General features: G+C 31.6%; 3 protein-coding genes across 3 annotated transcripts; 1 reads left to right on the top strand and 2 right to left on the bottom strand.

Annotated features, from left to right (window-relative positions):
• Window positions 1-212: 212 nt before the first annotated feature.
• Window positions 213-3,259, top strand: LOC101508360 (protein NUCLEAR FUSION DEFECTIVE 4). Its single transcript, XM_004500393.3, has 2 exons — window positions 213-1,333; window positions 2,565-3,259. The coding sequence occupies exons 1-2, from the start codon at window positions 213-215 to the stop codon at window positions 2,971-2,973; spliced, it is 1,530 nt and encodes a 509-aa protein (XP_004500450.1). The 3' UTR covers window positions 2,974-3,259.
• A 354-nt stretch (window positions 3,260-3,613) lies between these two features.
• LOC101496110 (cationic peroxidase 1-like) lies at window positions 3,614-6,523 on the bottom strand. Its single transcript, XM_004500282.4, has 4 exons — window positions 6,241-6,523; window positions 5,221-5,412; window positions 4,707-4,872; window positions 3,614-4,390 (listed from the first exon to the last, which is right to left on the bottom strand). The coding sequence occupies exons 1-4, from the start codon at window positions 6,451-6,453 to the stop codon at window positions 4,005-4,007; spliced, it is 957 nt and encodes a 318-aa protein (XP_004500339.1). The 5' UTR covers window positions 6,454-6,523; the 3' UTR covers window positions 3,614-4,004.
• Window positions 6,524-10,646: 4,123 nt separating this feature from the next.
• On the bottom strand, window positions 10,647-18,672 carry LOC101496440 (protein TIC110, chloroplastic-like). The gene is made up of 15 exons (XM_004500283.4): window positions 18,129-18,672; window positions 17,865-17,924; window positions 17,581-17,704; window positions 17,403-17,471; window positions 17,203-17,301; window positions 16,565-16,631; window positions 15,343-15,407; window positions 15,103-15,197; window positions 14,733-14,860; window positions 14,533-14,633; window positions 13,491-13,707; window positions 13,085-13,239; window positions 12,420-12,545; window positions 11,365-12,327; window positions 10,647-11,264 (listed from the first exon to the last, which is right to left on the bottom strand). The coding sequence occupies exons 1-15, from the start codon at window positions 18,599-18,601 to the stop codon at window positions 11,022-11,024; spliced, it is 2,985 nt and encodes a 994-aa protein (XP_004500340.1). The 5' UTR covers window positions 18,602-18,672; the 3' UTR covers window positions 10,647-11,021.
• Window positions 18,673-19,854: the final 1,182 nt, after the last annotated feature.

The raw sequence follows: 19,854 nt of genomic DNA, 5'->3' as shown, positions 1-19,854 counted from the left end.
ATATTATAGAATAAACAGTTATAAAGATAGAAATAATAGATATTATAAATAACACATGCGGCAAATTATAGAAAATCTCGTTACATATCTTCATTTGACAGAGTTCATTTGACAGAGTTAATACCAAATTTGATTTTGAATATATATCAATTTCTCTTTGAACATATCTTCATTCACACACATGTTTCTCAAAACTTTGTCGGCTCTTCACCATGCATTCTACATCTCTTAAATGGCTAAGCCTTGTAGCCGTTATATGGCTCCAAGCGATAAATGGAACAAACACAAATTTCCCTGCTTACTCTTCCCAACTTAAACAACTTCTTTCTATTTCACAAATTCAACTCAACAACCTTGCTTTCGCCTCCGATGCCGGGAAACTTTTCGGTTGGTTTTCCGGCATCGCTGCTATTTACCTCCCTCTCTGGCTTGTCCTTATCATCGGTTTGACTCTCGGAGTAATCGGTTACGGTGTCCAATATCTTTTCGTAATCAACCAAATTTATTCTCTATCTTATTGGCATGTGTTCTTATTAACTTTTCTAGCTGGAAATGGCATTTGTTGGGTTAACACTGTTTGTTATGTTGTTGCCATAAGAAACTTCTTATCTAATAGCCAAGTTGCTGTGGGATTAATAACTAGTTATCAAGGATTAAGTGCAAAGATTTATACAAATATTGTTGATGTTGTTTCTCCACATAATAAGGCTAAGACTTTTCTAATCATGAACTCTCTAGTACCCATGGTTATTGGTTTAGTAGTAGCTCCTATAGTAAGAGAAATTGAAGTGGAAAATCCTAAGCATTCTAATGTTGGATTTGCTTTGATGTTTGTTATTACAATTGCAACTGGAATTTATGCTATGATGAGTAGTTTGCAATTTTTCACAAACAAAATATCATCACTTGGTATACTTATTGGTATTATAGTGTCACTTTTGTTTCCTCTATTACTTCCAATTTTTATGAAGATTAAAGAACTAGTGAAACCATGGAATGCAAATAAAGAAAGCGTGAGAGTCTACCATGTTACTATTATTGATGAGGAAAATATTGAAGACAATGAGGACAAAGAAAGTGAAGATTGTAGTGAAGTTGAAGATGTTTGTGTAATGGAAGAAATTGGAGTGAAGTTAATGTTGAGAAGAATGAATTTTTGGTTATATTTCTTGGTATATTTTTTGGGTGCAACAATTGGTTTAGTGTTTCTTAACAACTTGGGGCAAATAGCTGAATCCAGAGGTTGTTCTGCTACTTCATATTTGGTGTCTTTATCTTCTTCTTTTGGGTTTTTTGGCCGTCTCATTCCATCTCTATTGGACTACTTTTACAGGTAATGTAAAACATTTCAATTTTCATGTAATGTAAATAATGACTATGAATGTGTTGGCTGATCTACATTGATGAAGACTGACAGAATATTAAAACTTAAAGACAAAACTTAGCTAGAGAGTCATTGTGGTTAGGAATGAGAATAGCTCGGGACGACCGACTGGGGCTTATAGGTCAGGCCACAATTTTTTCTGAAACCAAAGCTTCTATAATAGTCTAATTAGTTAAAAATGTCAGATTACATGCCACCTAATATGTCTTTTTGACCTATTAGACCGGTCTATTTAAATAAATATAAATAATATTTTTTTTACTACTATAATTATTATATTAAATTTTGATATTTTTGTTATATATTCAACTTTCAGTAATTTACGCATATTAATCTCATTTAGTTTTTGAAACATTTAAATGCATTATTATAAAATATAATTTAAGTATAATATTTATAAAGTCATATTCTCCAAAATATGTTAAATATCAAAATAGAACTTAATTTCATTGACATATTAATTCATCAATCTATTTAAATATATGTTTGATTACTTATTCAAAAATATTAAAATGAAATAAGTTTTTAAGTAGGCTAACCGATCAAATTTCTATGAAGACCTCAGGCCTAAAAGTAAGTCTATGACAGACCACATATCTTGAATTTTTTGACAGACTCAGGCCTAATAAAGTCTAGCTCAGCCCTGCCTATTTCCACTCCTAATTGCTTGTGTGTAGGTGTTTTTTTAAACTAAAAATAACATATAAATTAAGGTACTTAGTAAGTGAAAATATTTATTGTTTTCAAAATGTGGTTACTTTAGCTTGTTAGTATTCCAACAAAGTTTGAATGTCATTTTGCAGTGTGATACTTTTACACTCTAGCTTTTATAAAAGAAAAAACTTAACAATAAGATGTAAGATTTTTGAAGTAGACTATTATGGTAGAATAAATAAATTTTTATTTATTTATATTTTCGTTAATTTTGAAAATACAGACAATTATTAACTCCTAGAATTTATTTTATTATTAGTACTTATTAGCAATTAAAATTAATACAAAATTTTAAAAATAAAAAATGTTTTCATAAAGTAAACCACCTAATATTTCAAGATGTATTTCACATATAATGTCATTAAAAAAACTTTACACATGTATCAAATCATATTTTACTATTATGCCACTGTCATCCAATTGACATGGATTGTGTTAATTATTTTTTATTCAGGGGAAAATCTAGAATTTCAAGACCTGCTTCATTGGTAGCATTAATGGCACCAATATCATGTGCATTTTTCTTACTTATTAACAAAACTGATAATGCTCTTTACATAAGCACTGCTGTGATTGGAGTGTGTACTGGAGCAATCACTTCCATTGCTGTTTCCATAACAACTGATTTATTTGGCACAAAGAATTTCTCTGTTAACCATAATGTGGTTGTAGCCAATATTCCAATAGGGTCATTTTTATTTGGTTACTCAGCTGCACTTATTTACCATAAGGAAGGACATGGAAATGGAAAATGCATGGGCATGAGCTGTTACAACATCACTTTCATCATTTGGGGTTCTCTTTGTTTCCTTGGAACTTTATTGGCTTTGATTTTGCATACAAGGACTAGCAAATTTTACTCACATAAGCAATAGACTATTATAGTCCTAAGGGTTCTTATTGAGATTAATACCACTATTAATCTTCTTATCAAGACCAAGGTGACATTTCCATTCTCAATTATGAGTGCTCTTATTTGGTGTGTCAAGATCAAATTCTTTGTGGTGCTCTTTCTTGTTCATGTTATATATGGTGAACCATACACTATCATGTAATTTGCATCTAATATGATGGATGCATTCACCAAGGTTCCTTGCATCTAAAAAATGCTTCAAGAGCACTAATGAAGGCCCAGCAGGTTGGTGTTAGAGTGAAGTTTTTTTTTTTTTTTTAGACAGTAAGAATTTGGAGTAAAGTTGATGCTGTAACTTGTGAATAATAACTAGGTATCTCTAGATTTTATTTCTGACTGTTTTTTGTCCAACAATTAGTTTCTTAGTTTCTTTAGCGATTTCTAATTAATTTTTATTATATTTGTATGTTGAGTCTAACTCTTGCCTGTAAAACTAGCTTATAAAGTGAGGAGTGTTTCTCTTTATAAATTTTTGTCAAATCTTATCTCTTTTCTAGGTGAGATTTCAGTTTTTTCTATTAATTTTATATTTGTGGCGTAAAAAATAAATTAGACGCTAAGAAGGAAAGTAAAGATCTAGAAAGCCTAATGTAAGAAGTAGATGAATAGAGAAAATGACTCCTCTAGTTTCACATTTGATTGAAAACAATAAGGTATCATTGACATTGGCATATAATAACCATTAAAACAGGAATATATTCCACAGTACTTTTTTGTGGAAGAACAATATCACACTACTTAACTATCCAATTGACAAACTTATTGAGAAGTGAGAACTATAACAACTTTGACTCACCACCACACCTTACAATTCAGATTCAGAAAATCATCAAACTAGACACATCCTAGGTAACATAACACCATATTACATTAAAAACTCTAACCACTCAAGCATGCATTTTTGCTCATCATATCATATTTTTCAATTTCATGTTACTTGAAAGTTTGTGACAAGACAAACATGATTATTTACTCATCATATTTTTCCACAATTTAGTTAACTTTGTGGCAATTAGTCCTAATCTGACCATTATTCCCTGTTAAAGGACTAAGGTTTCCCATTTTCACCATAGCACTAGCAAAATCTGCATTGAAAGTTGAAGGACTTGTGCTATAGGTAGTGACTTGAGAGTCAGTAGAACCACCACTGAAAAGCTGTTGATCAGAATGTAGAAGTCCTTTTTTGTTTACTAGATTCTTGAAATAAGCATTGTCAAATAAAACATTGGTTGTGACATCAAGTGAGGTAAGGTTGCTATCACCACCAGTGCTTGGACAGTTTGATTTCACTGAGGTTGCAAAATTTGAATCAATGGTTGTTTCATTGTAAATCCTGCCTCTGAATAATTGGCACCTTGCTTGTCCTGTTGTATGTGCTCCTGTGGATACAAATTTCAACAAATGGTAAAAAAGCGAGTGCTTTCAGTAGACCAACACAATATATGGTTCACCATAGACTAATGTTTAAAATCTCCTGAAACGGTATTGCAACCACTATTGTGGTTTTATTTTACTGTGATATAAAAGTTTAGAGTATAACTACAACCTCAATGCAACTACTCTACGACCGCAGTGCAACTGCAATTGAGGCCGCATTTTACTGTGAGGATTATGACATGAGGACTGCCTCGACCGCAATTTAAAAACATAATATTAATTTTGTGGTTAGTTAATTAACAAATATGAGATTATTACCCGAAAGGACTACCATCTCATTGGTAGTAAATCCCTTATTTGAAAAAGCAGATATGAGGTCACTAAGATCCATTAAAGGAGATGGAATATCATTAGTGGCAGCATCTTTACTTGCAGTTGTTGAATCTCTTCTGCCTAACCCAACACTCCATGATGGACCACCCAACTGGGATTTAATTCATTCAAGACACAAAATTGCAGTTAGTTAAAGTTAGCTTTAGATTAATCATAACAAATTTTAAGGTTCGAATTTTATGACATAAAGTTCAAATTTTCAACCTACAACTTGTTTCTATATTCTGCATATTAAAATACATTTTAAAATTTAATAAATAATTACGTTTTTTTTTCAAATTTTACTTCCTTCTTGGTCAAGTTAAAGATTATCAGGCTTTTTTTCCCTTAGTAAGAAGAATGTTTAACACAAAAAGCACTATCCATTTTTTTTCTTGATTTATCTTGCATATTACTATACACTTTTAACAAGTTCATATTATTGATCATTAAAACTTACTGCTTTAACAGAATCACGAGCAGCAACAGCAACAATATCTGCACAAGAAACAATTCCAGGACAAGCAGTCTCCAACTGAGTTTTAATGTCATCAATCACTTCAAAACCTCTTAGAGAATTCACATTTGCACCGGCTGACTTCTCTCCGGTGAAGCTCGAAGTGTCATCTAATAGGACTGATGCATCACATCCCTACAAATTTTTGAAACCATTGTTGAAGTACCAACAATTTTTTAATTTTTTTGTCTATAGATAAAATGGTATAATTACTATCAGAAACTCACATAAAACTACGAGGTATCAGATTTGAACCCAAAAATAATATCTAATATAACAATATTGACATTTGAAAGTTGGGTCAGGACAAAAAAAACAACAATTTTCTCCATGATATATTTTTACACTTTTAAAAGTGCATAAATGCATGAAATCAGATACTGGCTACATTCAATAAAAACACTTTCTTTGGTATGAGAAATTTAAAATTTAAACAATTACATTCTAAAAGTTAGAATGATTAATTGCACAGATAATAAATAGTCTTATTTATATAATCATTATGATTATGATATATGATAGAATATCATAGCATTGTTGATGTATGATATATGATATATGGAAATTCAATTAGAATAGCTCAATCGAAATACTCCTTCCTGCTTTAAATATCAATAAAAATGGATCAACAAAAGTTGATGTAAACTTTCGTTGATCTGATTTTGTTTATATATTTAAAGTTGGAGGAGCATGTGTTAACATAAAGTACATGTCAATCATTTGATTAAACTCTCTTAAGAGACACTATTGCATATATGTACATTTATGTACTATGGAACTTCTGTCAAATACTTACAAAGGTCATTTATCTGTAAATTGTGTCATATGTACCATATTGGTAAATATTGTACTTTTATGTAAGTCACACATGCATGTTCATGCAAGGAGAGTGGACATATATATGAATGAGTTAGAGATCCAAAGAGACGAAGAAAAAAATAGAGAAATTTAAAAAGAACTTACATTGACAAAACAATCATGAAAATGAAGACGGAGCAACGAAGCGCCCATGCGTTGCTCTTTAGAAACTGCACTACACACTGCAGAGTTTATGATAGAAAGAGCTTTGGGACAAGTTGTTCCATAGAAATCTGAAGATAGTTGAGCAGAGGTCATAGCCAAAAAGGAAAACAAAATAAAGAAGCAAAATATGTTATAATGTGAGTGGAAAGCCATTGAGAATCAACAATATGAGAAATTAAATCAAGTTTAATTTGCCCTTGGGATTATGTGAGAGTAAACATTGCTCTTTGAGCTAAATTTATAGTGTGGCGTTTTTAGGATATGATCAACTTTGGTCAAAGCAGTAGAATAACACACTGCAGCCAAACACATGTATTATTGGGTTTCAACCAAATTTTTCCGTTTGGTCAATTATATTATGGATAGTTGGAATAATTGGTATAGTGGCTTATTCAGAGTTGCACATCAATGTTAAAGGTATATGAAAATAAAAATGAATTGTTTACTCATTAGTGGATTTAGGAGAATTGCTTGCTAACTGTGCATTTAATTATGAATTAATATCAATTTACTCCTTTAAATTTTCAATGTTGCAATTTGGCCTTTTTATATACAAAAAGAGGGCCCAAGAATGAGTCTCTAAAACATACACATTGATGGAATTGAGAGTATGGTTTAGTGGAACTTGTCTATTCAAGGTCATAAGTTTTTGCATATGTGGAACCTAAGTAGGAACGGTATCTATAAATGAACAGTTATTAGTTATCATATAAATGAAAACTTTGAAGTCACTTTTCTTTCTCTCCAAGTTAAGTCTATGCCAATATACATGCCTCACATCTTAGCAACGAGAGTATAACAAGTTCTAGAGTTACGACCTATAGCCTTTAATCCATCTTCCATGAGTCATGCATGAAGGAAACTATTAGTCTCTTAATGTGTATGCTCCATCACTATTAGTCTCTTAAATTAAATAACAATAGTCAATTTTGTCATTTTCTCAAATTTAACACCACAATTTTAAAGATTTTATGTTTGCCTTGATGTTACAAGAGACTAACATGTAGGTCTTTCATTAATTTTGATTGATATTTATTAAAGAGATATTTTAATGGAGACTAAATTGATGGATACTTTTAAATTTAAGGGGCTAATTTATTATTTTGTAAATTTGAGGGACTAAAATATTTGACACTTACAATTTCGAGTATCTAAATATTTATTTAATTACGAGTAAAAATTCATTTTAATCCTTCATAAAAATTAAAAATAACTTTTAGCTCATGAGAAAATAAACCGGAACAAGTCATACATGAATCTCCATCATAAAATTAGGTTTAAAAAAGACAATTAAGTCTTTGATAATAATTTTAAATAAAGAAAGATTACTTAAATTCTTACAGTAAAAAAAAATCATAAATAATATATTCTTATAGACTAAATTTACATTTTTTTTAAGACTAAAATAAATATTCACTCAATTGTATATATGTTAGAAAACTTAAATGTTTATTTATACCAAAAGAGTAGCAGTTCCATCCTCCATGTCATATAGTAGTACTAGTACAATGTATCTATTATCATGTTTTTTAAATATAAATATATAATATCAGTTATTGTTATATTTTACGAGTGAAAACATAATTTTTCATTTCTTTATCACTTCATTTCTTAATTTTGTCGTCTAAATTATCAAACCAAACCTATCTCATAAAGGAGTTTTTATATCTATTCTCATAAGACATAAATAAGGGAGAAATAAATACAAGGGCCGTGTGCTTTATTCATTCATAAATTACTTATTGGAATGTGAACACGCAGTCAAAGGAATCAAGATAATTGGTCAACAAAATTATATCAAAAACTTTGATACCAAGTTTTGCTATTCTGCCAAACTACAGAACATTCCAAGCATAAGATAATATTAATTATAATAAGCAAATTAAAAGTAAACGTTATAACCAACAAAGCGTCCAAAAGGTTCATATTTGAAACTGGTTAATTTGTTAGAGGCATGAAATGTTTATGATTACATCATAAATTGACTTTGTGTAACAAATTAGCATCATATTCATATTCAACGTCTATGATTTTGTATGTCTCGTTTTGGTTGATATAAAATATTGATTTCAAAATTTCACATTCTTTTGAATTTGTTAGCAAGCTGTCGAAATGGAAAATAAGCGGAAGACAATGACAACTTACTTGCTCTCTCCCAACACCCCACTAAACTCGCTACTTTTTTACATAAATAGCCTTTTTTTTTTCTAAAGAAAATAATAGATTCGCATTATATCATTTGAAATCAAATGAAGTAGATATGAGAGGGTTAGAATCCTCTTTTTTTTTTTTTAAATTTGAAAAATATATACCTAACTATTCTATTTTAGAAAAAAAGGATAAGTCGCGGTTTACAATCAGAGCTTTCTAAAGGACATCTCTTTTTGCAACTACCACTTCATGTTGTGTTGGTTTTTATTTATTTATTGTAGAGTGTGTCTTTTAAAAAAGGAATTGTTTTTTGATTCTTTTTATGAACCATTAATCGAACAAAAAGATAATAATAATATAATTCATTAAAACTCATAAAAAATTATAAATTATTTTACAAAGGTTGCGATAAAATTAATATTGAAGATGACATCTAGTGTCTTGTTCACATGTCATAAGTGGATGTTTTTACTCGTCAACACTATTTAGTGCATATGTATGTACAATATTGTTAATGTATTCAAAATCTACAAAAAGAGTTTTATCTATACCAAATTAAGGATATTGACTATGTATGAAGGTGAAACAATGTATCACAATCTTAAAATGCGAAAAATTAAAAAAAAGATCTTCAAATAGTACTCGTATTAGAATTGAAATGACAATTAAAAAAATGTCAAAAAAATACGGATTATGTCGATTAATTGGTTATAGTCAAAATATTGTCCAAACATTACAAACAACTATAATTAATCTATGTAATTTTTATTATATTTTAATGGATTATATATATTTTTTCTTTATTTAATAGTTCATAAAAAAAAAGCAAAAAAAATAAATGAAGTCATGAAAATTTATCATGATTTATTTTTTGTTTATTTAACATTTTTCTTAATCAATATAATTAATGAAGTCATGAAAATTTATCATGATTTATTTTTATTTTGGTTTCGACGTTTTAGGAAGATTAAGTGCTACACGGATTTTTTGTCTGGAATCGAGTTGATAGCTTAGTCTCCAATAAATTTTGACATAATACTCTTATGAATCTTGATTGAGATGTTAAAATGGTTACACTCTTCGCAAATAAATTTTTTGTGCAGATTTTCTTACTAACGAAGGTTTTTCTCATGATAATAGTTCAGAGATTTGAGAGTTTCCTTCTATAGTCTCAATAGTTTTCTTATGGTTGATGCTACAAGGTTCTTTTCCCTTGTATTTAGACTTTTTCCTCTTTACGTTGTATTGTTTGTTTTTGTTTTCCCCTTCTTACCTTCATTGTACCAAAAACAAAAAATCAATATAATTGCTATTAGTTCGTATTTCCTAGCCCTACCTAGCTACCACATTTGCTTGACATTGTAAAATTAACCGAAAAATTAAAACTACTATCAAGGATTTTCTTATATTTTAAAATCAATAAATCAAACTTATCTAAAACATCTTTTCAGCTATGTTGAATTATATCTACCCCTTAGTTTGCAATCAATCTCAAACACCACTCTTAGTAATCCTAAGTGACGCATCTAGGGGAACCAACCAGTATGAATGAGCTAGCACTGAGCCACCATGATCATTTCCAAGCACACAACCAAAACTAGTAACCACCAAATTACCATGAATTGTACTTAAACCAACCCACACTAGGATTTTGGTACCCTTGATTTACAGAAATATTCACGTGAAGAATTATCATCTTCAATCATGTGTAGATCCAAGAATTTTAATCAGTAGAGACAAAATTATATACTAGAAATTTTTTTATAAAAAATATATCGACACATACATATGATAAATGGTTGATGAGGTGATAAATTGTCCATATACTAGCGATGGTACTTTTATTTTTATTTTTTTAATGCTAAAATACCGCTGAATTTTTTATTGATTAGAACAACAATGGGGATGAGAGAAGTCAATATTTTTTCAAAAAGATTCGAGCTTTTATATATCTCATTCATTGACATGCGAGCAAAATTTGCATTCCACATCAGTTAGCTATAACAGTTTGCAACCAGAAGTCACAACTAAATCTGTAAACAACCCTTCTTGAATTACTAATCGCTTCTTGTTTCAAATGTTGCCCTGCAACCATTATATCATTAATATTATATTATTATCATTACATGATAAATAGTTGTGTGTGGAGGCAAAAAAAACTGAGAAACCTCCCCTAAAATTGGTCATACAGAGAATAATCATCGATAAAAATCAAGTAGATATTTCACACAAATAATATGGTTATAAAAAAAAATATTACAAGATGAAATACCCCCATTTTTTCCCACAGATGCTAATACTAGTCATATAACTCCAGTGCAGCCTTCCTTACTATTAAACATACACCAATAATTATTATTGTTTCAGAACATTGACTTAATAAATTGAATGATTTCGATATAAATTAGCTATCTGAAATTCCAACAGTAAGTATAAATCTTCTCTCATCTATTTCCCAAGAATCTCTAACTGTGATGCCGTTCTCACTATCTCACTCCTTTAAACAAAATCACAAATCAAAATTGGTCGCCATGCGTTCCTACGTCTATTAACAATTATTGTTACAAAACTCAGAACACAAACTCTTCTTCCTCCACTGCAGAATTGATTAATCTATCTCCCATCTCCCGAAGAGCAGCTGCTGTTGAATCATTTATGCCCAACAAATACTGCATACGAGTCAATTTTTCTGGAGTTGGATTACGCTTCATGTATATGGTATAAAGATCAGCAAGCTCCTCTGGCAATTCCCATGATAGTGGTCGTGAGGGAACTGCTTTGTCACAAGCCAGCACATCATTGAGTGAAGAAACCTGCATAAAAGGTGATAAGTAATCACAGTTGAAAATCCATAACCAAACTTAGTAACATATTAAATTTTATGGACAAAAGAAGCTTCAGAAAACCACTCACCACTCCTCTGCGATTTCCCTGTCTTAATAGTGCCACAGCCTGAATGAACGAATTTGATAACCTAGTTTGTGCAAGCTCCCGGACAACAACTCTAGATTTCTCTTTACTAATGTTGAGATCTGCTGGGATATTTTCATATACTTCCTCCTCCTCGAACTCTCCAGTGCCTGATGAGAAAATATCACCAACAGTTTTCTTAAAGAGCAACTCTCTCATATTCTTTGACACCAAATTGTCTAAATTAACACCAGATTCCTTAAGTTCTCTTATCTGCTTAATATTCAGCCGTCCTTGGGTCACTGCAGTTTCAATGGCAGCTGCCATTTTGGTAGTGGTTATACTCTTAATTATCTTCTCAGCATATTCTTCCGGTAAGCCAACTTGCTTTTGCAGATCATTAAGCTGCTCCACCCTGGCCTTTGTCAACTGTGCATCAGCTAAAATTACCTCAGCTTGTTGCCTGAAAGCTTTCTCTGCAAGACTTCTATGTACTTCCACTATTTCTTTACTACTCAAACCGAGAATCCCACCAAGCTGGTTTAGAAGAAGATATTCTGAATCGTCCTTCTTTTTAGTGATCTGGGCACCAAATGGAATCTTCGTCGCATCACCAGTTAGGCAATAAAGCAAGTATGTCTTGTAAAGATCAGTCCTATCTCTTTCTGGAAGGTCATCTTTAAGAGTAATTTCAGTCTGACCAGGCTTCCCCAACTTTTCTAGAAGTTCTTTATCTGGATTTGTTTTCTTCAGTGATGGAAGAGAATCCCATTCTTCATCTTCAGTTTCTATCACCACATCCTCCTCTTCAGTTGATACATCAGCTGACTCCCCTTTAATGTCCTTAACCAGCTCGGTCACAACCAAAGTGTTGAAAGCTATCAGCTTCTTGAGTTCCTTTGCCGAGTCCTTAGAATTTTCAGCATCTCGTGCACGTTGTATGTATGTAATAAACATCTTCCTTACCTGCAGTGTGATAAAAACAGCATAGCAAAAGTTAAAACCATTTCAAATCCTCAAAAATAACCATTCAATTTTCTTGACACATGGATACTTACGGCCTTGCTTGCAATAGACATAGCAATTTCCCTGGTTAGTTGCAAACCATGTGCTGCCTTTCTTACTGACTTCTTCATTTCAGCATCATATCCATCAACCCCTGATGCAATTGCTTCCATGACAACCTATGAAGAAAAACATAATTTAGTAACTGTATTTTAAAAGTATCCTTGCAACACAGAAAAAGCATAAGAAACCCTAATATCTTCACATATCAATACTATCAAATAACTAAATTTGTAGTTGTGTTCTTTTCAGCTTGGATGCAAGGGAACCAAAACTCATACAAATTTAATAGCATGCAGATAGCATACATGTTTACAAAGTGAAAACACTTGACCTAAATAAATTACAACAAATTCAGACAACAGTTCCAAAAAATGTTTCAAGAGAAGATAGACAAACTCTAACGTCCAAACCCTATGACAGCAAAAGTATGATTAGCAGTGCCACTTCCACAAACCATTCTAATTAATTTCTAGTTAGACATGTAACAAACAAGTGTGGAGTGGACAAACAAAAATCATCAGTCACAGAGGATGCACAAGATTGTGTCTCAAACATAAAAGAGATGAAGACACATTATCACTTTGTCAATAAATGGGTGCATGGATTTTTGGTAGTTATAATCAATTAACTAAAGAGGAAGTAAGAAACATAGTACCTTTCCAAACAAACTGCCACAGATATCAGAGTGAGCTGCTTCAACAGTGTGTTGAGGAATACAGAGCATTACACGCAACCTCAACAAAGCAGCAGCACCCTCCTCACTGAGCTCTCCATCAGCCACCAAGTGCTGAAGCTTTTGGCGGTAAATTTCTGAACATTATAAACAAGAGTTAGATTTTGATATAATAGAGTAATATAACATGACATATAAGAAAGATAACAGCCAACAACTATGGAAACAGATACACAATCGAAATACTACTGCTATAGGTAACAACCTTATGAAAAGAATGAAGAAATAAATATAACCTCCAAACTAAAAGTGTTCAGAATCCTGACAATACATGTGGTAAAATTCCAGTTAACTCTAAACATGGCAAGAATGATGTGGAACAAGTTACCTTCATGAATTTTACAGGCCTTTTGAGGATCAAAGTTCAATGCATCACACAACTTTTGAAGGAATACTGCTTTGCTATCTGCCATTTCTAATTCACCACCTGAAACGGCCTTTGCAAGGTGTTTGCGATATATTTTGGATGTAACATCAATTGTAATGTTTTCTGCTTCACGTTTACCCAACCCAAATATATTCCTGAACTGATTCAGTGCAGCAAGCTGACATATATAATTAATACATTAGAAAATGATCTGTCTTTATTCTTTTAGAAAATATGTCTTTACTATGATAAATGAGTGTATAACAAAAGAACAATAGACCCAACATACAAGTCAAGTATTGAAACAAATATGAATAACAACTTTTTCTAGTTAAGCTTATTAATTATGGTTTTAGAGGAAAAAGTTGTCTTTGCTTACCTGAACTCTGACTTGTGGCAACAAAATAGAGAAAGAACAAAAAAATCTATTTTGAAGCTAAAGTTGTTTGACAAGGACCCAATACTTACTTTACAGTATCTAAATTCTCCACAAGTAAAAATTCACTAGCAGTAAAACATGAAAGCAACTATAACATGAACAAGTGTTCTAAGAACAAATTCTACTTCAAATTTGAATAGTAAAAATGAGATTGAGGACAACAAGGATATAATCCCATACAACCAGTTCAATCAGAATCTGGCATTGTATTAAAGAGACAAATTGAATGCAAAAAAAAAAAAAGGACGACAATTATGGCTACAGATTCAATAAATATTATCAATGTTAATTAAATCTGGGAAGCAAAATTAGTAAATAAGAAAGCATAGAGCACTAATATACAGCTAGACTTTACCATCTTTTCCATATATCAATTTCTAAATGTTTCCACATTCCACCTCCCATACAATTTTTTTAATATCCACTGAACTATTTTGAATGTTGCTCCTCAAGAGAACTTTTATCGAAACTCAACTTCAAAATATCTTAATTCCAAAGAAATGTTTTTCTTAAATGCTTGGAGCAAAAAAGTCAGAAATTGCAGAGTGCTTATTTGTCATTTACCTTATTATCTTCCATGCGACCACCAGCCAAAGCATTTGTAACATATGCTCTGTAAAGAAGTTTTAAGTCTTCTATCTTTCTATCAGCATCATAATTACCACCTATGCCAACCAAAGATGAACTACAGTCAACTCAATTTGTATTTAAACACTAGAAGTTGAACATAAAAGACATTAAACAAAATCAGTCAAGAAGATTACCCAGCAAAGAAACTGGGCCAACACCTCGGGCAAAGAGATCCACATCCGCATGGTTCTTTAGGGTGATAAGTAGATTATTGAATGCCAATATCTTATCAAGCTCCTCTATCACTTGGATAACTCCAGTACTGAAATTTTTTAACTTGATTAAAAGCAGAAAATTCTACAATTGCAATTAGCTAATAACATCTACATAATTCGATATTTCATATGGAAACATTTTGGACATCAATTTATACAAGCTCAATTATTAATGAAAACCTGAAATGATAAAATCCCTCAAATAAAAGAATAGTCGAATGCATAGAAATCCAACAATGCTAAGGAACATGACTATAAGTGCATGTTTTATCAGAATTAGAAAACTTACACAGCTCTTGTGCGGGATTTAAGTATATCAAGTGCTGCTGAAATATTTTCCTCAATCAATTTCCTCGTATGCTTCTTGAACAAGTTTTCAGCCAGCTTCAAAGGAAAATTTCATTTTAGTCCATTAAATAGTTTTTAATACTCTCCAAGGAACTCTTTTGATAGTCAGAGGAAGGTTTATCCCAGAGAAGAGAAGAATTTGAAAGTTCTAATTATAAAAGAAGAAATAATCAAAATGCACCTGATCAGATAGTCGATAAAAGCGTTGAGCTTCTCTAAGGGCAACAAGTTGTTCAGCATCAATATCTGGTGAGAAATATATGGTTAGAGCAAAAGAAAGTAAAACTGGATCACTAGTTCTAAAATTTTAGGAACCATTTTCTCCATAGCAATTAATTTAGTGAATTGCATAATATAGAATAAACACTAAACTTCAGATGATGACAATGACAACCAGAACATTAAGGCTTTATTTGATAATATAAAATAAACGAACAAATAATTCACAAAACCAAAGTATAATTTACTCGTTTCTTGACGTGAGTAACATAGGCTAATGCCAGTGAAAATGTACCAAACAGGCTTCTTAGAGCCTCCTAACGTTGTGTTTGGTTGGAGCTACATGGAGGGGAGGGGAGGAAATATTTTAGATGAAATGTATTCGGTTGAATTTTTAGGAGGGGAGGGATAATGATTTAAAATCGATTAAAAGTGTAATTAAAATACTATATGATTATCTATCATTTCATTATTTCAATTTATTTAAAATATCAAATATATGTCAAGATATGGACTTAGGCCTCCAAAATCTAACTCCCAAACATACCCTAAAAGGATGCATATCTATTAAGAAATGGGCACTATCAAGTACCTTGTAGGAGTACACTTCCTAATAGACACTTATAACACCAGAGGTACCCTCTATCTCATGTCATTTGTGGGCGAAGGTGCAATGAAGTAATATTTTGATTATAAATGTAACAGGGTAGTCTTAGCTGGACGCATGTGGTGTTTGTGATGGAAAATGTAAAATGAGAGAGGTATACATGTGGCCATGTGGGACTCACTTAAGAACTCCAATGAAGGGTAAGGGTGCTTAATTGGCGATGCTCTTAAAATCTATTAGCAAAACCGCAATACTTATTTTAAAATATAAAATTATAAATTTAGCTCCTCTAAAGTGAGAAGTTCGTAAAGTGAGTGAATCAATGGTTGATATTATAACCACCGATGATTGGTCATGCATGTGCACATAATATCAACCACTAATTTGATTATCAATGGTTGATATTATTCACTTTATTTTCTAAAGTGAATCACTCACTTTAGAGGAATCAGATCCAAAAATTATGACAGCTTGAGAATTAATATATTTATTATTAATATATTCATTAGTGTATTGATCATTTTATTACAAATTTACAATAAGACCAAGTAAAGGTCTAAATGCATTACAGAATTACCTCTGCCAACAGATTTCAGCTTGGAAGCATACAATCGCTGGGCACTGTCACGAATTGCTACTTCAACCTAAATCCGAAAATATTATTGCCAACAAGTCATATAAAAACAATGAAAGGACTATAATAACAAAATGATTAAATTACAAGACAAGACACGATATCCATGTCACTGTTGACACAGAAGAAAAATGCAAGACCGCACAAAGTTAGGATCCATTTACTTTGTGACAACATTTTCTATTTTCATTTTCTTAAAATTTGTGTTAAATTTACTTGCTAACAAGGAGCTAAGAGAATCTCTTATATGGAACAATTGTCTACATTTGTGGAAACAATGAAAATGCCAAAAGAGTTGTTTTTATTATTTCTAGAAATACATCATGCCTAACTAACATTTCATCTTCTCTCCATTACAATGGCTCACTTCAAGAGCCGCATGTCTTCTTATTAGCAAGTTAAAGTATACATATATTTTAAACATTTTGACAAAGTAAACAAGTCCAAAAATTTTCATTTTTTGGAAAACGCCCATGTTCATGATAATACAGTTATCCAGTCTATCTGTATGATACAAATACAAATCACATTACACATTACACATTAAACAAGTACCAACTGACAAATAATTAATTAAATACCTGTGAATCAGTGAACTGGAAAACACGCTTCCAAGGTAGAAGGAAAGATGATGCTTCCCCAAAAACGAGATATGATACAAATACCAACTTCTGAAATGCCTGCACTGGAGACTCACTAATATGGTCACATTCCATGTTTGCATTCAATTCCACAAAGCTATTTACATATACTGGTCCAAATAATAGTACAAGTGACTTACCCTGCGCTGCTCAATATCCGCTTCACGATCCCCAACTTCAAGCCTAAGCCTGAAAATTTTCCTACCAACCTGGGCATCAACAAAAACCAAAGAGTAAGATATGTAAATACTTTGTTAATAATGACAAACATATTCAATCACAAGAGCCATTCACACAATTAACACATCCCACAAATACCTCTATATGCATAGCAGCTGCATCTGGATCATCAATTCCTAAAGAATTCTTGAAGCTGATGATCCTATCAGCCTCATCACCTTTAAGTTCCTCACCACCAGGAGGAAGTACAGATGACACAAACCTGAATAAAAAGTTAAAAATCAAATTAATCATTAGAAGACAAATTTCATCCGCCATACAGAAAATCATGACTCATTTCTTACAGAACCTCATAGTTTTTTGTAATAATGGAAATGTAAAAGCAAATGGAAAACTGAATAGAAACTTGATTTGTCACTCACTGGCCATATATATCACAAATCTCTGCTTTAAATACCTCATCCTCCTTTTTCACACCATACCTAAAAAAATAAGCATTGCAAAATAGTTAGATATATATAATTATAAACAAAACATTTAATTGATCGTCAATTCATATCATCAATTTCAATAAACTATCATTGTCATTTGATAACCTATCATGAATCAAAAATTTCTAAATAATAATAATAATGAATAAACACGATAAACTTGACGCGAAAACAAAAACAGAAATTCAAAGGAACCTCTTGGCGATTCCACCAATGTCTTCGTTCTTCAACAAAGAAGGATCATCAAGACCAGCAACATAGTTATGCAAATTCACAGCCGCAACTTGAGGAGCAGCCGCATTCAAAGCATACACAGCAGCACCACCAGCCACACCCAAAGCAACGGCTCCTCCAACAGCGGCATTTCGACTTCCACCAAACTTGGAGCCGAGGCTAAACCCGGCGGCTACGGCGCCAGCAACGACTACAGCAGAAGTAGCGAGACGAAGAGTCGGTGGTAGTTTATCGACGAGAAGTTCAACTCCGGTGAGGTCTTTGGGGACTTGTGAGGGAACGGAAGATGACGAAGAAGAAGAAGAAGAAGAAGAGCAACGAGGGAATGAGAGTTTAAAACGGTGTCGTTTGGTGGATGAAGAGAGTGAGAGAGGTAAAGGAATGAGGAAAGGGCGTTGAGAAGAAGGAGTGAGAGTTGACGAGGGATTCATCATTTTTTGGTTCCCTTAGAAATGACGACGTGAAGGTTGATGACAGAACGAAACAGTTAGCTTATAGGGTTTAACGAAGATAAATATTTTAGAAGAAATAGGAAGACAAATTTGATGGGCCTTTTGATTAACTGGGCTTTTTTAACTTCTACTAACCGTCTTTCAATCATTGTATTGAAAGTGATGTTTACTATACCCCACACTTATTCTCCCCCAATTCTTTTTGAACAAAAAATATATATACTTTATCCTTCATCACATTTAAATGTGAGTTGAAAGGAACTAGAGTTTAAAATAATTTTACATTTACAATAATAGTGCATTTCCTTGATTGTCTTTAAATACTTTTGTTCTTCAATTATTTTGAATTTTCACCATTATCTACAAATTTCCATAATTCAAAATATACTTTGAATAAATTTGAATTTATTACAACATAATTATTTTCTGAAAAATATTAGTATTGATAAAAGTATTGACAAATCAATTTTGGCAAAAGTTGTGGTGGTATAAAGAAAGTTTGTTACTACAAAACTTTTGAGCATAGTGGATTTTAGAAGAGAATGTAAATACGAGATTCTCTCAAATTTATTGGTATTTTGGTTGGGACAAATTTGCGAAGGTATTCAACGTGAAGACCAGTGTGGTGGATCTTATGAAAAATTGTCTAACATCCTGGAATAATAAGCATATTTCAATAGGTGGTATAATTATTTTGATAAATTAAATGTTAAATAGTTTGTCGATGTACTTTTCTCTTTCTTCAAGGTTTCAAATAAGATTTTATATACTCTTATAAGTTTGCAACATAACTTTTTTATAGAATGGTGCAACTGGCAATCAAATAAACATGTCGGGTCAATTGGGATAATATTTGATTGTCAAATTGATTCATGATTTGCTTATTTGTAGTGAAGAGATTAGCTAACATCAAATTTTAATGGTTTTATTGTTGTTGTTGCTTTAAAGGTAAATCTTGGGAGAATAAATGATTTAGTATTTTTTGTGATATATTTTATTTACTATATATATATCAAATACACCAACTATTTTTAACTCAATTGTCTTTTTTAAAAAGTTAAAAATATATTTTATTAAAATTTACTAAAAATAAATGAGATTCACTTATTCCATATTAGACAATCCCTTGATTTAAAGTTGGCTAGGTACACTTACATTAAAATTACCTTTTTTATAGATAAATTTATTTGATTTTATGTTTGGTTGTAAGCCAAATATGTACATCGACAATTTGA

The sequence above is a fragment of the Cicer arietinum genome, chromosome 5, assembly GCF_000331145.2.
Source record: "Cicer arietinum cultivar CDC Frontier isolate Library 1 chromosome 5, Cicar.CDCFrontier_v2.0, whole genome shotgun sequence".
Classification (NCBI taxonomy): domain Eukaryota; kingdom Viridiplantae; phylum Streptophyta; class Magnoliopsida; order Fabales; family Fabaceae; genus Cicer; species Cicer arietinum.
The sequence above is the reverse complement of the archived record's forward strand: the minus strand, read 5'-3'. Positions and strand labels throughout refer to the sequence as shown.